The sequence below is a fragment of the Thalassophryne amazonica genome, chromosome 13 (genome assembly GCF_902500255.1).
Source record: "Thalassophryne amazonica chromosome 13, fThaAma1.1, whole genome shotgun sequence".
Classification (NCBI taxonomy): Eukaryota; Metazoa; Chordata; class Actinopteri; order Batrachoidiformes; family Batrachoididae; genus Thalassophryne; species Thalassophryne amazonica.
In genome coordinates, this window is record NC_047115.1 from 44953445 (window position 1) to 44971460 (window position 18016).

The following is an 18016-nucleotide window of genomic DNA, read 5'->3' on the forward strand; positions in this document are numbered from 1 at the left end:
TGCCACACACAGAGAGATGTGCACACACACACCGCTGACTTCATGAATGAAACTCGGTCAATAAAGGATAATTGTGTAAAAATATAATATATACGAGGTCTATTAGATAATAAACCGACCCTTTTATTTATTTTTTTTAACTATATGGATTTGAATGACGTGCGATTACACCAATCATGCTTGAACCCTCGTGCGCATGCGTGAGTTTTTTCACGCGTGTCGGTGACGTCATTTCCCTGTGGGCAGGCCTTGAGTGAGATGTGGTCCAGCCCTCTCGGCTGAATTCCTTTGTTTCACACGCTGCTCAAGACGGCACGGGTTGCTTTATCAAAAATTTTTCTGGACCTGTGAGGAATATCCGAGTGGACACTATTCGAGAAATTAAGCTGGTTTTCAGTGAAAAGTTTAACGGCTGATGAGAGATTATGGGGTGTTTCTGTCGGTATAAGGACTTCCCACGGAGCGGGACGTCGTGCAGCGCTTCCAGGCGCCGTCGTTGGCCTGTTTTGACCTGAAAACATCCTAATTTAAGGCTTAATTCACCCAGGACGTCGTGAGAGAACAGAGAAGATTCAGAACAGGCCGGCATGAGGACTTTATGCGGACATTCCCCTGTTTAAGGACACCTGTGCGCAAATTTGCCGAGTCGTTTCCGTGACGACTCGGCAAATCTGTGTGCGCCGCGACAAGAAAAACACCTCCGTGTTGAAAACCATTTGTAAAATTCAGGCGGCTTTTGATGGCTTTCAACAAGTGAGTAACTGAGAAATTGTTGAACAGCTTGGGCATGTTCCAACTTGTCCGTTAAGATTTCCAACGGAGGTGTTTTTCCTGTCGCGACCCCCCGCGGTCGGGTCCAGCCCGACATGCGACTCTGCCCGCACGTTCTTTCATTACAAAATGTCCGAATAAACTCCTCATGCCGACTTCTTCTGAAAGTTCTCTGTTCTCTGACGACTTCCTGGGTCAACAGAGCCTGAAATGTGGAAGTTTTCAACTTGAAACGGCGAGACGCTGCCACCTCGAAGCGCAGATCGCCGTCAGGCGCCGTGGACCGTCCTTAAAGCGACACTACCAGACCAAAATCTCTCATCAGCCGTTAAAATTTTTACCAAAAACCAGCTGAATTTATCAAATGGTGTCCACTCAGTTGTGCCTTACAGTTTTGAAAAAATTTTGATCAAACAAAGCAGCAGTCTCTGAGCCATTCCTAAACAATGAAAAAATCGACGAGAGGGTGGGCGACTCCTCACTCAAAGACTGCCCACAGGCGAATGACGTAACCGACAGGCGTGAAAAAACTCTCGCATGCCCACGAGGGTTCAAGCATGTCTGATGTAATCACACGTGATTCAAATCCATATGGTTTTTGAAAAAAATAATAAGGTCGGATACTTTTCTAATAGACCTCGTATAAATGTATTGTAATGGTTTTAGGAGCCGCGCTGCGTTGAACACAGCAGCAGCTCAGCTTATCAGCGCAGATCCGTGTAACTTTCAACACTAATATTTGTGTGTGTGTGTGTGTGTGTGTGTGTGTGTGTGTGTGTGTGTGTGTGTGTGTGTGTGTGTGTGTGTGTGTGTGTGTGTGTGTGTGTGTGTGTGTGTGTGTGTCAGAGTAAGTTTAATACTTTCCTGACATAATTTAATGTAATTTAATTTTACTGACTCGATATCCAGGACAAAATGGCATTTTAACACGTATTTTGCGAGCATTTTTCTGAGTGTGTTCAGTCGCAAATATCCATTGAAAATGCATTAACATCCGGGTACTTCGTCAATATTTTGCCCGGTTAGGAGGCGTCATGTCGCTGTCCATGAAGGGACCTTTTCGTTTAGTGTTCAGTAATGGGACTGCGCTCTCTAGTTCTTATATACAGCTCCATGACTATAGTATACTATGTTACATCATATCTGTACCGCACGTGTTGCTAACGTGCTAACACACCGTGTAGAGACAGTCGAGTTAGTGGTGCGTGACACGTGACACATGACAGTGGTGTGCCGCAGGATTTTGTAAATATAAAAAGGGTGCCGTGGCTCAAAAAAGGTTGAAAATCACTGCAATATTGTATGCTAACGGCATTAGCACATTTAGCATCTATGTGTTACTTCATCGATTACGCCCCATTAATGCACTATTACTGAGAAAATAAGCAGCTCATAGATTTTAATACCCACACCAAAGCAAACCCTTATGAGAACCACTGCACAGTCCAGAAAAAAATGATTTCATTTGTTAGCTTAGCTGGTTCAGACTCAAAAACAGGGCTATATCTCTGCCCTTTTACCTATTTATGGGTTCATGGTGACAAGCAGTGCCACTACTGCCAACATGACAACACTCAGATATGGGCTTCATGTCAGTTGTTCCTGGCGGTGGTGGGCACAGTTCCGCTAATCTGCTAACTACTAATTAGTGAAGCTAACTTTTGTGTATTAGCTTTTCAGCTAACTTCAAAAACCATCAGCGGACCAATTAGCTTCCGATAGATTTAGTTCCGATAACTTTTAGACCGCTAATCTTATTTTACATCGTTAGTAACGGTGAAAAAGATTTTTAAACCCTGTCCAGATTAATTTGATTTATAAATCAAAACCATAAGGAAAACTTGCTTTCTTTTTCAAGACATCTGGCCTCATGGCTGGACCACTGCATGCTGTGAAGGATCATGACTCTTCCATACAGCAGTGGGCAGGGTGCACAAATACAGAAGTGCTTACTCATTGGCTGTGTTTGGGTTTGTGATTGCCTTTGATTCAATCAGAAACGTCAGCAGTGTTAAAACTCAAAATCGGCTTGTTAGTAGCTGAGAGTGTACTGGAGACAGTACTTAAAGTTATCGGTTTGTGGTTAGCTGTAGCTTCTGATAAATTTTTTGGTGGTTTATCGGTTTAGCATTATAAAATATAACTTTTCAGTTAGCTGATTAGTGGCTATTGAAGCTAGCTTTTTGGTTAGCTGTGCCCACCACTGCTTCCTGGCCACTATCGAAAACCTATGGGACTTCACCCGGGGTTTGTCCAGTATATATATACACAGTCTATGATCTCTCCCTGTCCTGTGCTCACAGTCTGGTTCACGACAGAATTTTGTTTAAGACTTGTTCTGCCTGGAAATGATTGTCTCTGGAATCTAATGAATCCCTGTTGACCAAAGAATGAGTCCTTCCACAGTATCTTCTTTCATGTCCCATTTATTGCCTGTGTTCCACTCTGCTTTCTGCTAATGCCTCAGTGCAGAATCTGTCCAGGAATGACGTGGCGAGTGCAGGAGGAAGCTCTTACTTTCCTAAAATAGAAGATTGTATCTTTCTAAGTAGTTTCTCTTGTTCCTTGGGTGTGGAATAAGTGATCGGGTTAGACATAATACATTTTGAAAATTGAACACAAATATGCTGTATTTAAGTATGCGGTAACACAGCTGCATCTGCACTCATCTCTTTATCCATTAAATGAAGAGATTGTTGAAGTGCTGTTCTTTAACATAACCACACTGTGCAGCATGTGTGTGTCTGCATATGTGTGTTTGTCACGGGGATATAGGCCTGCACCTGTGAATGTAAATCATGGATGTAAAGGAAATGCTGTTCATGCCTAAATCTCATTTTTACCAGCTACAGCTGTACAGTGGTAGCACGATAACTAATGAGTGTGTGCAGATATGCACACTAAAACCTATACACATGCAGAGTAAGTGCCATAAATATTTTGTTGTAGAACTGGAGTTGAAAAAGAAAGGTGAAGTGAGGGGAACCAGTGAGCATGGTGAGTTCAGGCAGCCAACTTGACTGAAACCAAATTCTATATCATACCCATCAAATGCACCTTTTCCATTCTGATTTAGTTGCTGCATTGACATGATTAGGGTTGGGTATCGAGAACCGGTTCTTTTCGGGTATTGTAAGAAATTATTTGATCCACCGATATCAAGTCTTTTTGCTTAACGATTCCCTTATTGGTCCTTCAGAGTGGCCATTGTTTCTGAGGGTGGTTGTCAGGAAAATGATCATTTCTCTACATTGATTAAGACCCTGCAACGGCTCTGTGATCAACCACTTCTGCAGCGTGACTGCACTTTGAAGCGTGAACCAGTGAAGCAATGCTTCGATCCTCTGGCTCACTGATTCTTTCAGAAGCAGCAAGTCCACTTTGTAACCCCTGTCAAAGCCATTACAATATGTCAAACGTGAGTCACTTTTGTGTGGATAAAAGTCACTAACTGGGACTCTTGTCTTGTTGCAGTCAAGAAATGAGAATCATCCTCCATTCCATTGGCACAGCTTCAAACGCTGCGCGGCTCTCTGCTGAGACAGAGTCCGGTCGGAATTAATAACTTCAAAATGAATTGCCACTTTTCAAACGCTGTAATACAGACAGTAAACTACCATCGACTAAATCATTTTGTCCTCCCAAAATGAGACATCCTGCATTCTTTATGAATTACATCCTAACGTGCAGCACAGCACAGCTGCAAGAGCTCAGCTCAGATGTATGGAAAGACATTCATGCCAGTAATGTCTGAAAGGAAATGCTTTTGACAAAAACTACAGACTTTGTTTATTTCTATTTATGTCCAGAAATCAAGGATCCACCATATAGAGTTTATTATGTCCAGAGTTTAAGGATCCAGTGACCAATTTCATATTTATTTACTTTAAGACTCAATAAAATGTTGTTGACATAGAAAATCTGTAAAGCCTACTTTTAGTACACAGAAAATTCACAAGTGGTATCGATAAAGGAAATCGATAAGGAATCGGATTGATAAGCGGACTCGATAATGTTATCGATATCGATAAAATCTTATCAATACCCATTCCTACATGTGATTATCTCAATGGGAATGGCTGACTTAAACTCTCCAGACAGAATAAAATAGGTGGATAGGATCTGAAATCTAGCTGTAGACTCTTTTACAGTTTGTTAGATACGAAGATATTAGCACCTATTGACACCAATCCGATTCTTCTCCTCAGGCAGAACATTCTGTCTATGCAGTTCTATTTGTGTAGTGACAGAGCATCGGTAACGTCCTGTGGAGGACCCAGAGATTTTCTTGTGAAGGAATTATGGTAGTGACTATAGAGATTTTAAGAGTTTAAAATTATCTTGTTTCGGAAATGACCAGAAACAAACAGAAGGAGGAGTTGTTCCATAAAATACATGAACCACCAGCCTCTTTTGCGGATTCTGGTCCGAGGGTAAACAAGCAGCTGAAATGAAATGTGCGCAGTGATGCTGTTACAATGTGAGTGGGGCAACGAAAATAATGTCAGTCCATTACTTAATCCCCTGGTGCCGACGCCGTCGTATATGACGGCTAAGACCAAGCTTTAATTAATTATAAATAACTTTTTAATGATAATGATGAGATAGAAGCGTACTTTTTTTGCTGAAAAGTTAACTCCACAGTCGAGCCAGCCATCGGCCATCTTTGTACTCCTCATAGAAGCTGTGTGATGATGTGCGCAATGTGAGTGTCCAATCGGAATTGGTTCACCGTCACATGGTTTTCCAAAATCCAATCGTAGGGCAGATTAACCTCACTTGAAAAGCCAAAGATCGTTTTCAGGAGTGATATGTTAGTATTTGGCCCATTTGAATAGCCCCCTGGGTGCTCCAATGAGTACATACTATTGGGCTCCAAATGCGTCCTGCACTATTACGCACAGCGATCACTGAAAGAAGGTGGAGCAGACGGAGAGCCTCTGATGACAATCTCACGTGCTCAAACAAAGAGTGTGTAACTATCAGGATTGATCCACTAGTTTGCATGTGAATGTTACTGGATAACTCTGTTGTTTTTACCATGAAGACAAAAAAACACATAGACCATTTTGTATATATTGTTCAAAATGTGCATTTGTGTTTATTGTTTGAACCTTTTGTTGTACAGTCTTTCACACAAGACCTCAGATTACCTTTATAAAGTGTCAAAACAGTTGTTTATTATAGTTTGCTGTGTGTTTTGAATAAATGTGTGTGGAAAATTATTTTTCGCTTTATTTTTTCCTTGCCTATTTTTGATTGTAAACCTTTATTACACTTACAAAACATTACTATGGCATATATATTCCGAAAGCACAGGTTGTCCTGAAAAACGAGAAATAAAATTTGATTGTGGGATGCAGGGAGAGCTGTTAACAGCAATAATAAAACATTTATGCCAGGCGAGTGAACTGTCCAAAAAATGCCCTTAAATAAAATATTGTGTGGGCATGCGCAAGGGGGGAAAATTAGGTACTTTGTGCACATGTGAGCAAAGATAATCTGTTTGTTTTTTGAGCAACTCATATAAAAGTGTGTATCTATCTGATCTTTTTGCCATGTAAGCAATATTTGATGATTTGATTCGCCAGTCAGAATCATTCTTCCTGATCGGATTTCATTCAGATTGGAAGCCTTTATATAAACTTTTGTACAGTTACTGTATGTTGCCCACCATTTCTGAGACAAAAAGTGATTGGGAATCCAGCCTAGTCTCACGTTTTTTTTGTTTTTTTTTCGTGCTTCCATCACAAAATGAGTCAAAGTTTCGTGACGGGGTTTTTTAAACTCACTATTCCTAACCCTACTCCTACCCCCAACCCTAACCTTAACCATAACCTAACCCTACTCCTTCCCCCAACCCTAACATTAACCACTACCCAAACTCCCCGCTTCACTTTTAATTTCGTGCAGCCATCACGGAATGAATTAGAATGAATTTGTGCATCTGTGACAAAAATGAGGCACTTTTCGTCACAATATCACGAACCAATAGATTAATGTATATTTCGTGCTGCTGAATCACGACTTGCCGTGAGACCAGGTTGTGGGAATCCTACATAAATTAAATTGTCATTTATAATGAGCATTTCATTTAAATTACAATCACTGTTTTAGTTGGTTTCAAATCCTTTGGAGTAAATGACTAAAATCTGGAACCCATATGTGGCACCAGACGCCAAGTATCTTCCCTGGAGATGCTCTGCCAGGCTTCTGGTGCAGCCGGCTTCAGTTCCTGTTTGTTGTTGGGGTGTTTTGTTGTTGCTGAGTTGGTATTCTGGTTAGGTTGGTATTCTGGTTAGGTGATTGATTTGGTAGATCTTTTCATTTATTTGAATTCAGCAGTTTTGGGTTGCTTTTAATTCAAGTCATTGTCCAGCTGCAGTGAGAAAGAGTTGTGAAGCATTTGGCTGAATGTGAGTAGATAATATGAAGCCAAACACACAAAGATGTGTTTGAGATAAAAGTTAGAATTTTGTGTGCCATCATCTGCTGGTTAGTGGAGATAATGCCAAGTTGGGCACCAATTATCCTTATGTTCACAAAGTTTTAATCCCAATTTATGTGACTCAAACAAGGAAATATTTAGATCAATAATATTACAATCTGGTGCCAAACTGAGTCCTGTATATTTTACTGAACTCGGTCTTTAAGATCCATTCTGTTAAAAATAACAGAATGTCTTTACAATTCCAGGTTATTTACAAGAAAACAGATCAAATCTAGGTTTGAGCCTCAGGTCCCTTCTGGTACACGGGAGTTGTTCTCTTACTCCCAAACCGAACTCATTCATAAACAGGCAACATTGTAACCTCATAGAGAACAAAATAACATGAACGTGTTTTTTTAAGAAACATGACTTCCTTTTATGAATTCCTTGTGACGTCATCATGACAGCGTTTATGCCAATCGATCTCAAATATTCATCATCATCATCATTATAAACTTTAGATATCCTCTCTTTGGCATTATTATTTGCAAACATATAGCAGAAAAATGCTTTTCACACCATGTTCTTGATGTTTTTTGTTTTGTTAAAAATCCTTCTGTGTCCTGCTCCATTAGGAAGTTGATGCAACAGACAAAAAGTTGCATCATGCACGAATTCTCCAATCCTATAAAGAAACCTATAACTCCCTCAGAGTTGTCATGGTCTCTTGGTGGCTTCCCTCACTAATCTCCTTGTTGCACGGTCACACAGTTTTAAAGAACTGCCTCCTCCAGACAGATTTACCATATAGTACCATACTGTGTAACACATATTGTGATTTGGAAATGTTCATGTACCCATCACCTGACTTGTCAAAAAAACCGCCAGCTGTAAAAAATCTTTATATAATAACAATCTCAAAAGTCACCTTAATCACCACCATTTTTCAGTAATGATATGGTTTGACTCTTTGTACAAACTTTTCTTTTATTCCATTCAGTGCAGTTCTGCTCTGAGTCGTTCAGTTCATCGTTCAAGTGGACTTCCTTCATATGGTTCATGCTTCCATTCTCTCATATGTTATTAAAGAGCTAAAAATATGTATTATGAAAGAGGAAAAAAACAAAAAGTCAAGTAGTTCAATCATTCAGTCTCATGAAGTCCTCTTGAATGAACAGGAAGTCCTGTTATTCATTTGATTTTGCATACCGGTCATTAAACGGGGAGCCAGATAATGGAATCTTTAGCAGACACAAATGTTTTTCTGAACTTATAAAAATTAGCTGTCCAGGATTCAGTTGATAATGGCACATTGCAAGGTGGCACTCTTCAAGTGTAACTTCAGGCCCTATCCTGTCATTTTGTAACACATGGTTGTTAGCCCACCACAAACTAGGAACGCAGGTTGCAAAGGGGTTGGAGTTAGCTCCCGAAATAGTCATGGGCATTTTTTGGGCATAACATGAAATCAACCAGAACGTCACGTGTCATTTACATTTGAGAAACATTAGTATTTAGAAAGCAGAGGCAAGTGAGAGGTACCAACGTACGAAATTACAAAAGCATAGAGCAGCCACCAAAGCTTCCTGAGGTGAAGCAGTGAAATGATAAGATGAAGTTTTGCATTTTTCCATTTGTACGGATGTGTTCAATTCAGTTTCATTATGGATACAAGCAGAGTGTACGTGCATTGTGAACCCACTTATGTGAGGCACTTCTGGATACTGCACTCTATGAACAACAGGGAAAACTCTGTACTTGATTTTAGGGATCGCCTGGATGGTGTTGGACTAAAAAGTCAGGGTAAAGAGGGCACAACAACCTTGTCTCTCCTAACTAGGGAAGAAATGCCAAAAGGGATGTGTCACATCAAAAAAATGTCAGGATGCGCGATCAACACGATCTGTTGTTAGAAGGTCAGTGGCTGCGTTTCCCAGCTGGAGGGCATGGAATCTTGCAGGCAGACCCTAGTAGGAGGCCGGCACTATGTGTCAGTGTGCCTGTATTTACAGTGCAAACTGTCAGCACCTTAAATGTCTCCTTAAAACACACTAACAGGGTAGCCTTCACATAAGCAGTGAAATAGAACTGACAGATTCACACATGCCCTGCAGCTGGATTGACACACGCACACACACAAGCAAATCCGTCACTCACATGCACTCCCACATGCACATTCTTTCCAGGTATCTAATAGTTTATTGATTCCTGAGGGACACATTTGTCATTTTTCTTATTTTTTTTTACCTCCTCAATAGTGAGGTCAGAATCCGACACAGACCATGCATCTACATGCCGATGGAGTCCCGCTGCATGACTCGCTCAGGGGCGCGTCCAGCAGGGCCGATGCTTTCACAACCAGCACTGGGAATGAGGTGTTTTGGTTGCAGGAAAGGCATCCTATTCACTGTCACGTGTGACCGTATGCTCTTTTTGTGTTTTCAGGGAGCAGTGACTACACAGAGACTGAGACTCTCCCTGATTCCTTTCCGTCAGCTCCGGCAGAACCTCTACCAGAATTCCTGCTGGAACCAGAGGACGCTTTCATCGTGAAGAACCGGCCTGTCCAGATGCGCTGCAGGGCATCACCGTCCACGCAGATCTACTTCAAATGTAACGGGGAATGGGTCAATCAAAACGATCACATAACCAGGGAGAGCATCGACCAGATGACAGGTGGTGATCGTGCACACGCCCACACATACACACACACACACACACACACACACACACACACACACACACACACCAACAGACAGTAATGTCACCTTCTATTTCACAGACATAAACATCATACTCAATTACAGGCATCGTCTTCAACTACATCATCTATTAGCTTCTATAGGATTTTATGTGCACGTTAACTGCTTTTGGCCTGCAGCCAATGCATTATTCATATGCACTGTGAAAACTAGTCCTCACTAATACCCCTCTCTCCCTCTCTTGCTCTGATTCTTCACAGGCCTCGTGGTGAGGGAGGTGGACATCTCAGTGTCGAGGACCCAGGTGGAGGAGCTGTTTGGTCTGGAGGACTACTGGTGCCAGTGTGTGGCCTGGAGCTCAGCTGGCACCACAAAGAGCAACCGTGCCTACGTCCGAATCGCATGTCAGTTCCAAGCCTGAGAGAGAGCGAGTTGTGGGGGAGCTGTGTCTAACTATTTTTCTTGGAGTACTGCATGCATCAGCGTTTGTATATTTGCAAATAAATATAGTGTCGTGCTACAGCTTAGTCCCCTCTGGAAATTTGTGGTGTTGTGTGATTGACACTGTGCATGTTTATGAGGTGGGATGCCAGGAAAATAAATAAATAAGTGACACGTTGACAGAGGCTTTGCAAGGTTTTGCCTGCTTTGTGTGTGAATGTTTGACAGCCAACGTCACTGAGATAAATGCAACATCACTCTCCCGTCATCTGTGTCGCCCCCTGTAGACTTGAGAAAGAACTTTGAGCAGGAGCCACTGGGGAGAGAGGTGCGACTAGAGCAGGAGGTGCTGCTGCAGTGTCGCCCCCCAGAGGGCATGCCCCCTGCAGAGGTATTCTTCACCTATCCATGTCACTGTTTTCGTCATTCAGCTGTTTTATTTGTTGCTTTTGCATCATGTCTGGACAGCAGTGCCACAGTGTTTAAGTCAAACATGTTGGCAGAACAAAACAAGATTGGTTACTTATGAAGTAATTTTTTTAAGTTTATATACTCAAAAATAAGTTATCAGAACTTAAATATTGGAAGACAGTGATACATATGTCATTTGATTACAGCTACATTTAACCAGTGCCCTGTAAATTTATTTGAACTTAACTGAACTTAAATGACCCTTTGTGCTTGTGGCTCTGTATGTGTATCTGTAGCGAAGGCGGTACTCGCGGCGTAGTAGCATGCATAAAGCGCCACCTCACTCGATTGAAAAACTGGACCACATGCTTCTTACAGATAATATGATCTGATTTGCCACACAACAAGCCATACAATTCTGATATTTTTAATAAAATGTACACTCGGGAGCCATTCATTCATGCTATGTTAGCCGTTAGCACAGCGTCATGCCATGCTAGCAACTTCTAAAAGATGACGTTTTCAAGATGTGATCAATTAAATCCATCATGAATCACTGCTTTGAGGCACTCACCTTGGTCACATCATCAGCCACAGTCTGAATAAAAAGCTTAACGCATAAATTTATAAAAATAAAACTTCTTTGACAGACTGCAAACCAGCTTTAGATGTGCATCACCACCTATTTTATTCATCATTTCATATTTTATTCATTCATTATTATTCATTTTATAAATCATGGCAGTAATTATTCTAAGTCAATACACTACAGAACATGAAACAACAAAATGAAAAATAAAATGATCAAAATGCGCAATAAATATCTTAACAGTATTAGGAAACAGCACAGGTGTGATAGTTTTAGTAGAGTCATGCACTCTAAAAAAGAACCGGTGTCTCAACAAGAAAAAGTGATGTAACAATTTGCATAGATATTTTTTTAAAGTTATTTCAACTTAACTGAAATTATTTCAAGTTAACGAGACAAGTCTTGTGGCATTAACTCAGTTGAAAGTTGAAATAAGCAAGTTGAAGTAACTTAAGAAAATCTGTGCAAATTGTTACATCAGTTTTTCTTGTTGATGCAGCAGTTCCTTTTTAGAGTGTACAGCTCTTTATAAGACTGAACAACAGTACTGTGTGAGTCCTGCAGTTTATTTATAGACTAAAACCACTCCATTGGTGTGCTGATTCCAGTAATGTGCTTACGTTCTTGTTTTTAAAAATGCTAACAATTTGGTAACTACTTCTCACTCGGGGCGAAGACGGGTACCTCTGCTAGTCCTAAAAAAATTCAAGCATGTTGCACTATGGCACAATGATGCAACCAAATACTGACCCAAGGATGTTCTGGTTCATGAACAACCTGTTCTACTAACTGAGCCACAGGCATTGGTATTGTGTTAACATATATTTCAACTATTTTGTTTTCCCTCAAAGCTACAGTGTGTATAATTTAGTGGTGCTTCTCGGCAGAGATGAAGTATACAGTACATTCATAACCATCTGTGGAAGGTTCCATGTAACAATGAATCAATGTGTTTTCATAAGGTTAGAATGAGCCCTTCATATCTACAGAGAAGCAGAGCCCCTTATGGTATGGAGTCAAATATGTCTCATTAATACCTGCAAATTCCCTGAGGGTGATCTGCAAATATTCCTTGATTTGCACGTGTTTTGCGATGCACAAACACAAATTTCTGATTTGTAACTTGTGTGTTGGTTTTTATGAATAAATGTGCATTTGTAAATGTATAATTTTTTCATTTGTAAAAAAAAAAAAAGGAATTTGCAAAACAGAAAATTCTGTTTGTGAAGTGTGATTCAGCATTTGTGGATCACCAATTACACGCAAGCATCGCTTTGCTCAGTTACGGAATTTTGAGACATTTTGAGCACAAAAATGCTCAGTTTCACAAATATGATGCAATTCACACTGCCATCCAGTAGATGGCATTTTGAGGCCTTGGCTTGCGTTGAATGTGGCAACAGATTTCTACGTCACTATCTGGCTTTTTAAGAGCCCGGTGAATACAATAGAATAGAATAGAATAGAATAGAATAGAATAGAATAGAATAGAGCAGTGATTCTCAACCGGGGTGCCGTGGCACCCTAGGGTGCCGTGATCGATCGTCAGGGGTGCCGTGGGTATTTTTCATATTCGCGATTATTTTTCATATTCATGATTACCATGAATTATTTATTTTATCCACAAAGCATAAAACGACTCAGAATGTGACGTCAAACGTGCTGCAGCCTCGCTCTCGTCTTAAGGCGGGACAATAACAAGGAGGCTGACGGCCGATTAAAACAGTGCCGTCTTCTTCAAAAGCCGTCTAAAATGCGGAGCTGTCGGTGTGTGTGTCTGTGCCTGTGTGCGCGCGCGCGGAGTTAACAGGCTGCAGACTGCGAGGGAGGGGGTGGGTGAGGGAGATTCCTGAATGCAGGCGCGACACGTTCAGTGCGCAGCGAGCGCGGAGCAGAGAGAGGATTTTAACCCGAGTGAACGTTAACAAAACGGAAAAGTGAAGCTGCCTTTACTTCTCTCTGAACTTTCTCTAAAGGTGTGATTCTGCCGTTACCGTCCTGTTCACACCATGTGCGCGTCGTATGCTGAATTTATGAGATCATGAGATGAAATAAATGGTCAAATATCTTTAAAAACATATTTTAAAAATGAGAATATATGAATGAACTGAGCCACAAAAAAAAAAAAAACCAATGTTCAGACGCACAGATCACAAAAAGCAGGTGAGAACTCTGAACTTTAACAGCTGTTATTTTCCAAAGGTATTTATTTGTTCAATCTTGAGCTTAATGCAGTGTTTAAGCACAAAACGTGACTGATGAGGAGAAACAATTTCAGAAATGCAACAGAAACAACCACAAATCAGAAAAAGTTGGGACTGTATGTAAAATGAAGATAAAAATAAAAATGTTGTACCATTCCCAGTTTCTCCACTCACAGAAGCCAAACGTTCTTCCAGAGTTGTGTAATTATACTACAATAGTAGAATATAAAGAAGGGGAAAAAAAGAAAAAAAATAGACAATATATTCGTCAATCGCAATTATTTGTCTGACAATTAATCGGCTCCAGAAATTCCTAATTGTGACAGCCCTACTTGAGATCAGAGCGCAAAATGCTTGAGGATTTTCGAAATGCGGTGTTTTCTGTATCGATTTTCTATTAATAATAATAATAATAATAATGATATTTGGGTTTTGCGCAAAACCAGAGGTAATAGCATTATAATATTATTTTGGTTGGTGGTGTGCCGCAGGATTTTGTAAATATAAAAAGGGTGCCGCGGCTCAAAAAAGGTTGAAAATCACTGGAATACAGCATGCATTATTATTGTACATACATATAGTACATACATACAGTGAAAATAGTCCTCTGTATTTAACCATCCTAATTACAGTTAGACCCAATCCAACCACTAGGAGCAGTGGGTAGCCACAGTCCAGCACCAGTGAACAAGAAGAATAATAACCATCTTGGCTTTACATCAGGAAAAAGCAAAACATTCAATCTGGGAGTCACAGCCACAAAATAAAGAAGAAAAAAGCAGAATTGGAGTGACGCTGGGTCGAGGGGAAACTGATCAGATAGAAACTCAGAAACAAAGAGCAATATCATTTCCCATAATGCCTTTTGGTGCGCGTATCGGTTAATGCGCCAAACTGTTCTTAAGGGTGAGTCTTTGTCAGATCTTGGTCAGACCTGGTGTTGAGGTTGTAGATTTCATTATGCTGTTGCCTATGACAGTTGTGTTTGCCTTCACATTTTTGTTTCTTTGGTGACAAGAATTCATGCTCACTTGCCTTCTCTTGTATTGAGCAATATGTATGTCCCCCCATTTTAAAAATATGCAGGTTCTCAAACTTGTAAAGCTACTCTCATACAGAAAGCGTGTGTATGTGCTGTGTTAGTGGCAATCACTGCCATGCTATCCTTGCGCGCCACGTGGCTGCGCCTGTTTTACCAAGTTACAGTTTAACAGAACTGAGGGGTCCGAGGGCATTTTTTGGACAGTTCACTCGCCTGGCATAAATGTTTTATTATTGCTGTTAAACCTCTGGGGCTGACACCGTCGTATACGACTGCTAAGACCAAGCTTTACTAAATTATACGTAAATAACTTTTGAATGATATGAGATAGAAACTTACTCTTTTTTTGCTGAAAAGTTAACTCTGCGGACTTTCGAGCCAGCCATCGGCCGTCTTGTACTCTTCATAGAAGCTGTGAGATGACGTTCGCAATGTGAGTGTCCAATTGAAATTAGTTCACCATCACATGGTTTTCCAAAATCCAGCCGTAGGGAAGATTTACCTCACGTGAAAAGCAAAAGATCATTTTCAGGAGTGATATGTTACTAGTTGGCCCATTTGAATAGACCCCTGGGTGTTCCAATGAGTACATCCAGTGCGCCCTGTGCCATTACGCACAGTGATCAGTGAAAGCACATGGAGAGCCACTGATGACAATCTCACGTGCTCAAACAAAGAATGTGTAACTATCAGGATTGCTCCACTAGTTTGCATGTGAATGTTACTGGATAACTCTGTTGCTTTCTCTGCGTAAAGCACTGTTTACCATATCAATGGACAACAAAACGCATAGACCATTTTGTATATATTGTTCAAAATGTGCATTTGTGTTTATTGTTTGAACCTTTTTGTTGTACAGTCTTTCACACAAGACCTCAAATTACCTTTATAAAGTGTCAAAACAGTTGTTTATTATAGTTTGCTGTGTGTTTTGAGTAAATGTGTCTGGAAAATTATTTTTCGCTTTATTTTTTCCTTGCCTATTTTTGATTGTAAACCTTTATTACACTTATAAAACACAACAAAAACATATATATTCTGAAAGCACAGGTTGTCCTGAAAAAAAGAGACATAAAACATGATTGTGGGATGCAGGGAGAGCTGTTAACAGCAATAATAAATCATTTATGCCAGGCAAGTGAACTGTCCAAAAAATGCCCTTGGACCCCAGAGGGTTAAAAGCTTACCCTGCATCCCACAATCAAGTAGTATGCCTCTTTTTTCAAGGCAACCTGCACTTTCAGAATATAAATGCTATAGTGGTGTTTTATAAGTGTAATAAAGGTTTACAATCAGAAATAAGAAAGGAAAAAATAAAGCAAAAAAGAAGTTTCACACACTTTTATTCAAAACACACAGCAAACTATAATAAACAACTATTTTGACACTTTAGAAAGGTAGTTTGGATCTTGTACAAAAGAATGTACAAAATAAAGGTTCTAACAATAAACACAAATGCACATTTTGAACAACAAATATAATATGGTCTGTGTGTTTTGTTGGTCTTCATGCCACATCTCAAAGCAGTTTCTGTCTGCTTTGACACAGCCCCGCAGAGGGCTCTGATCTAAAGTGGTTTACTTCGTCACCCTGGGATATGTGTGAAACGTAACCCCCTTATTATGGTGCAGACAGCAAGCAGCATTTTGTTAATAATCATCAGCCTTGAATTACGCCTCACCTTGTTTAGGTCCCATGTCTGAGTACGATTTGAAAAAAAAATCTTTTAATCAAGGAAATAGGGTACCCACTTTCCTCAAATCAGTGAGTGTCAGTGCTAAACTTCATTTCATACCTCTGTTACTGGACACATCCAGACTGCTCTGCCCGGTACATTGCTATTGGACAGGATGTCGGGACATTTTGCCTGATGTGAGCGAAAATCTGATACAAAATCCGTTATATACAGTGTTTATTACATGGAAAAACATACAAAAGCATTAAGACTTTTGCTTTTGTCCGGTGAGCAGTGTTGCCACAGTTACTTTGAAAAAGTAATCCAATTACTGATTACTGATTACTCCTTGAAAAAGTAACTTAGTTACTTTACTGATTACTCAATTGTAAAAGTAACTAAGTTAGATTACTAGTTACTTTTTTAGTTACTTTCCCCAGCTGCCGACAACAACCCACCTCAACATGACAATGATACCTGTTTTGCCAAAACTTACTTTATAGTCACCCTTTCTTAACTTCAATGAAAATAAATACTTGTTTTATAAAAAGTAAAATAAAGACCTCTTTCTTGACCTCATTTTCGAACCTACATTGTTTATAAATGTAACTATTAAATTAATTCTAGCATTTTTCTAACATTTAAATTCTCTGTAAATATTTTACTTGTCGAAATTAATATTATTTTAAGTAGTATTAGTAGTTGTAGTAAAAAAAGGCTTCAAAACTGGACCTTTAATCCAGGGGTGTTGTGGGGAGTGGGGGCACATCCCTCCCCCACGCCCCCATTCCATCTGGATTCGCCCCTGCTTTGGCGTTTGAGCACAAAGAATGGATAACATTTATTTATGCAGAAAACATGACCAGATTTACAGGTAAGAAAGTTTTATTGCATTTTCAAATCATGTGGTCCTCAGAAAGAGAGTTTAGGTGCATTTGAGTGGAAAATAGTGTTAGTTGTTGACGCGTCGCGGAAGATCAGCTGTTTTTAACGACCAGATACGGAGTGGCTCAGCTCACAATTCTAAATAAAGGAGGAAAAAAAGTATAAAAATGTCTTTGTAAAGCTCAGTGCAGGTGTGCTGTTGTCACTGCGCTTTAAGAGGTGAGGACGAGTCGAGCAGCTGCAAAAAACCGTAGATGAAAAGCTCACAGCTCGCTTAAAGTGGGCAGTTCAGTCGAACCCCGACCTCCCGCCCACAGACCAAGTTTAATGCTGCTATCGACCCACAATGAAAAATAATACTAACGCACAGTGACTTGGAGAAGTAACTTTAATCTGATTACTGATTTGGAAAGATTAACGCGTTAGATTACTCATTACTAAAAAAAGTGGTCAGATTAGAGTAACGCGTTACTACCGGCATCACTGCCGGTGAGTGCGAATATCCGGTTTATACAGTGATGGTTTACGTGAGTTTTACTTTATTTCTATTTCTAAAAGTTCTAACAACTTCTCTTTTTTGAGTACATAAACTTAAAAGTTTGTGGTAATCAGTTACATAATTTTTTTATGTTTTTTTTTTTTTTTTTAGTTCTGCCATCTTATTTGGGTTTACAGTGCCATGAATACAGCATAAAAAGATATATCACGATGTAAACAATCGTATGCTTAGCAGGGTATAAAATGAAAGGCGATGTAAACAACACTCTTGAGGTAAAGCAACTGCAGCTCTGACTTCTTCTATGTAGTAGGACACAAAAGTTGTGTGAAGCGTAGATCATGTCTATTGAACAGCGTGTAATGCAGCA

At 40.1% G+C, this 18016-nt stretch overlaps 1 protein-coding gene across 4 annotated transcripts in view; it reads left to right on the top strand.

The window, feature by feature from the left end:
- The window catches only part of unc5b (unc-5 netrin receptor B), a 208063-nt gene that overhangs the window by 114091 nt on the left and 75956 nt on the right, over positions 1-18016 (top strand). For all 4 annotated transcript variants that reach the window (XM_034184294.1, XM_034184295.1, XM_034184296.1 and 1 more), the window contains exons 2-4: positions 9647-9877; positions 10164-10307; positions 10632-10735. In XM_034184294.1, coding sequence (XP_034040185.1) covers positions 9647-9877; positions 10164-10307; positions 10632-10735 — 479 coding nt within the window. The remainder of the gene's footprint in view (positions 1-9646; positions 9878-10163; positions 10308-10631; positions 10736-18016) is intronic.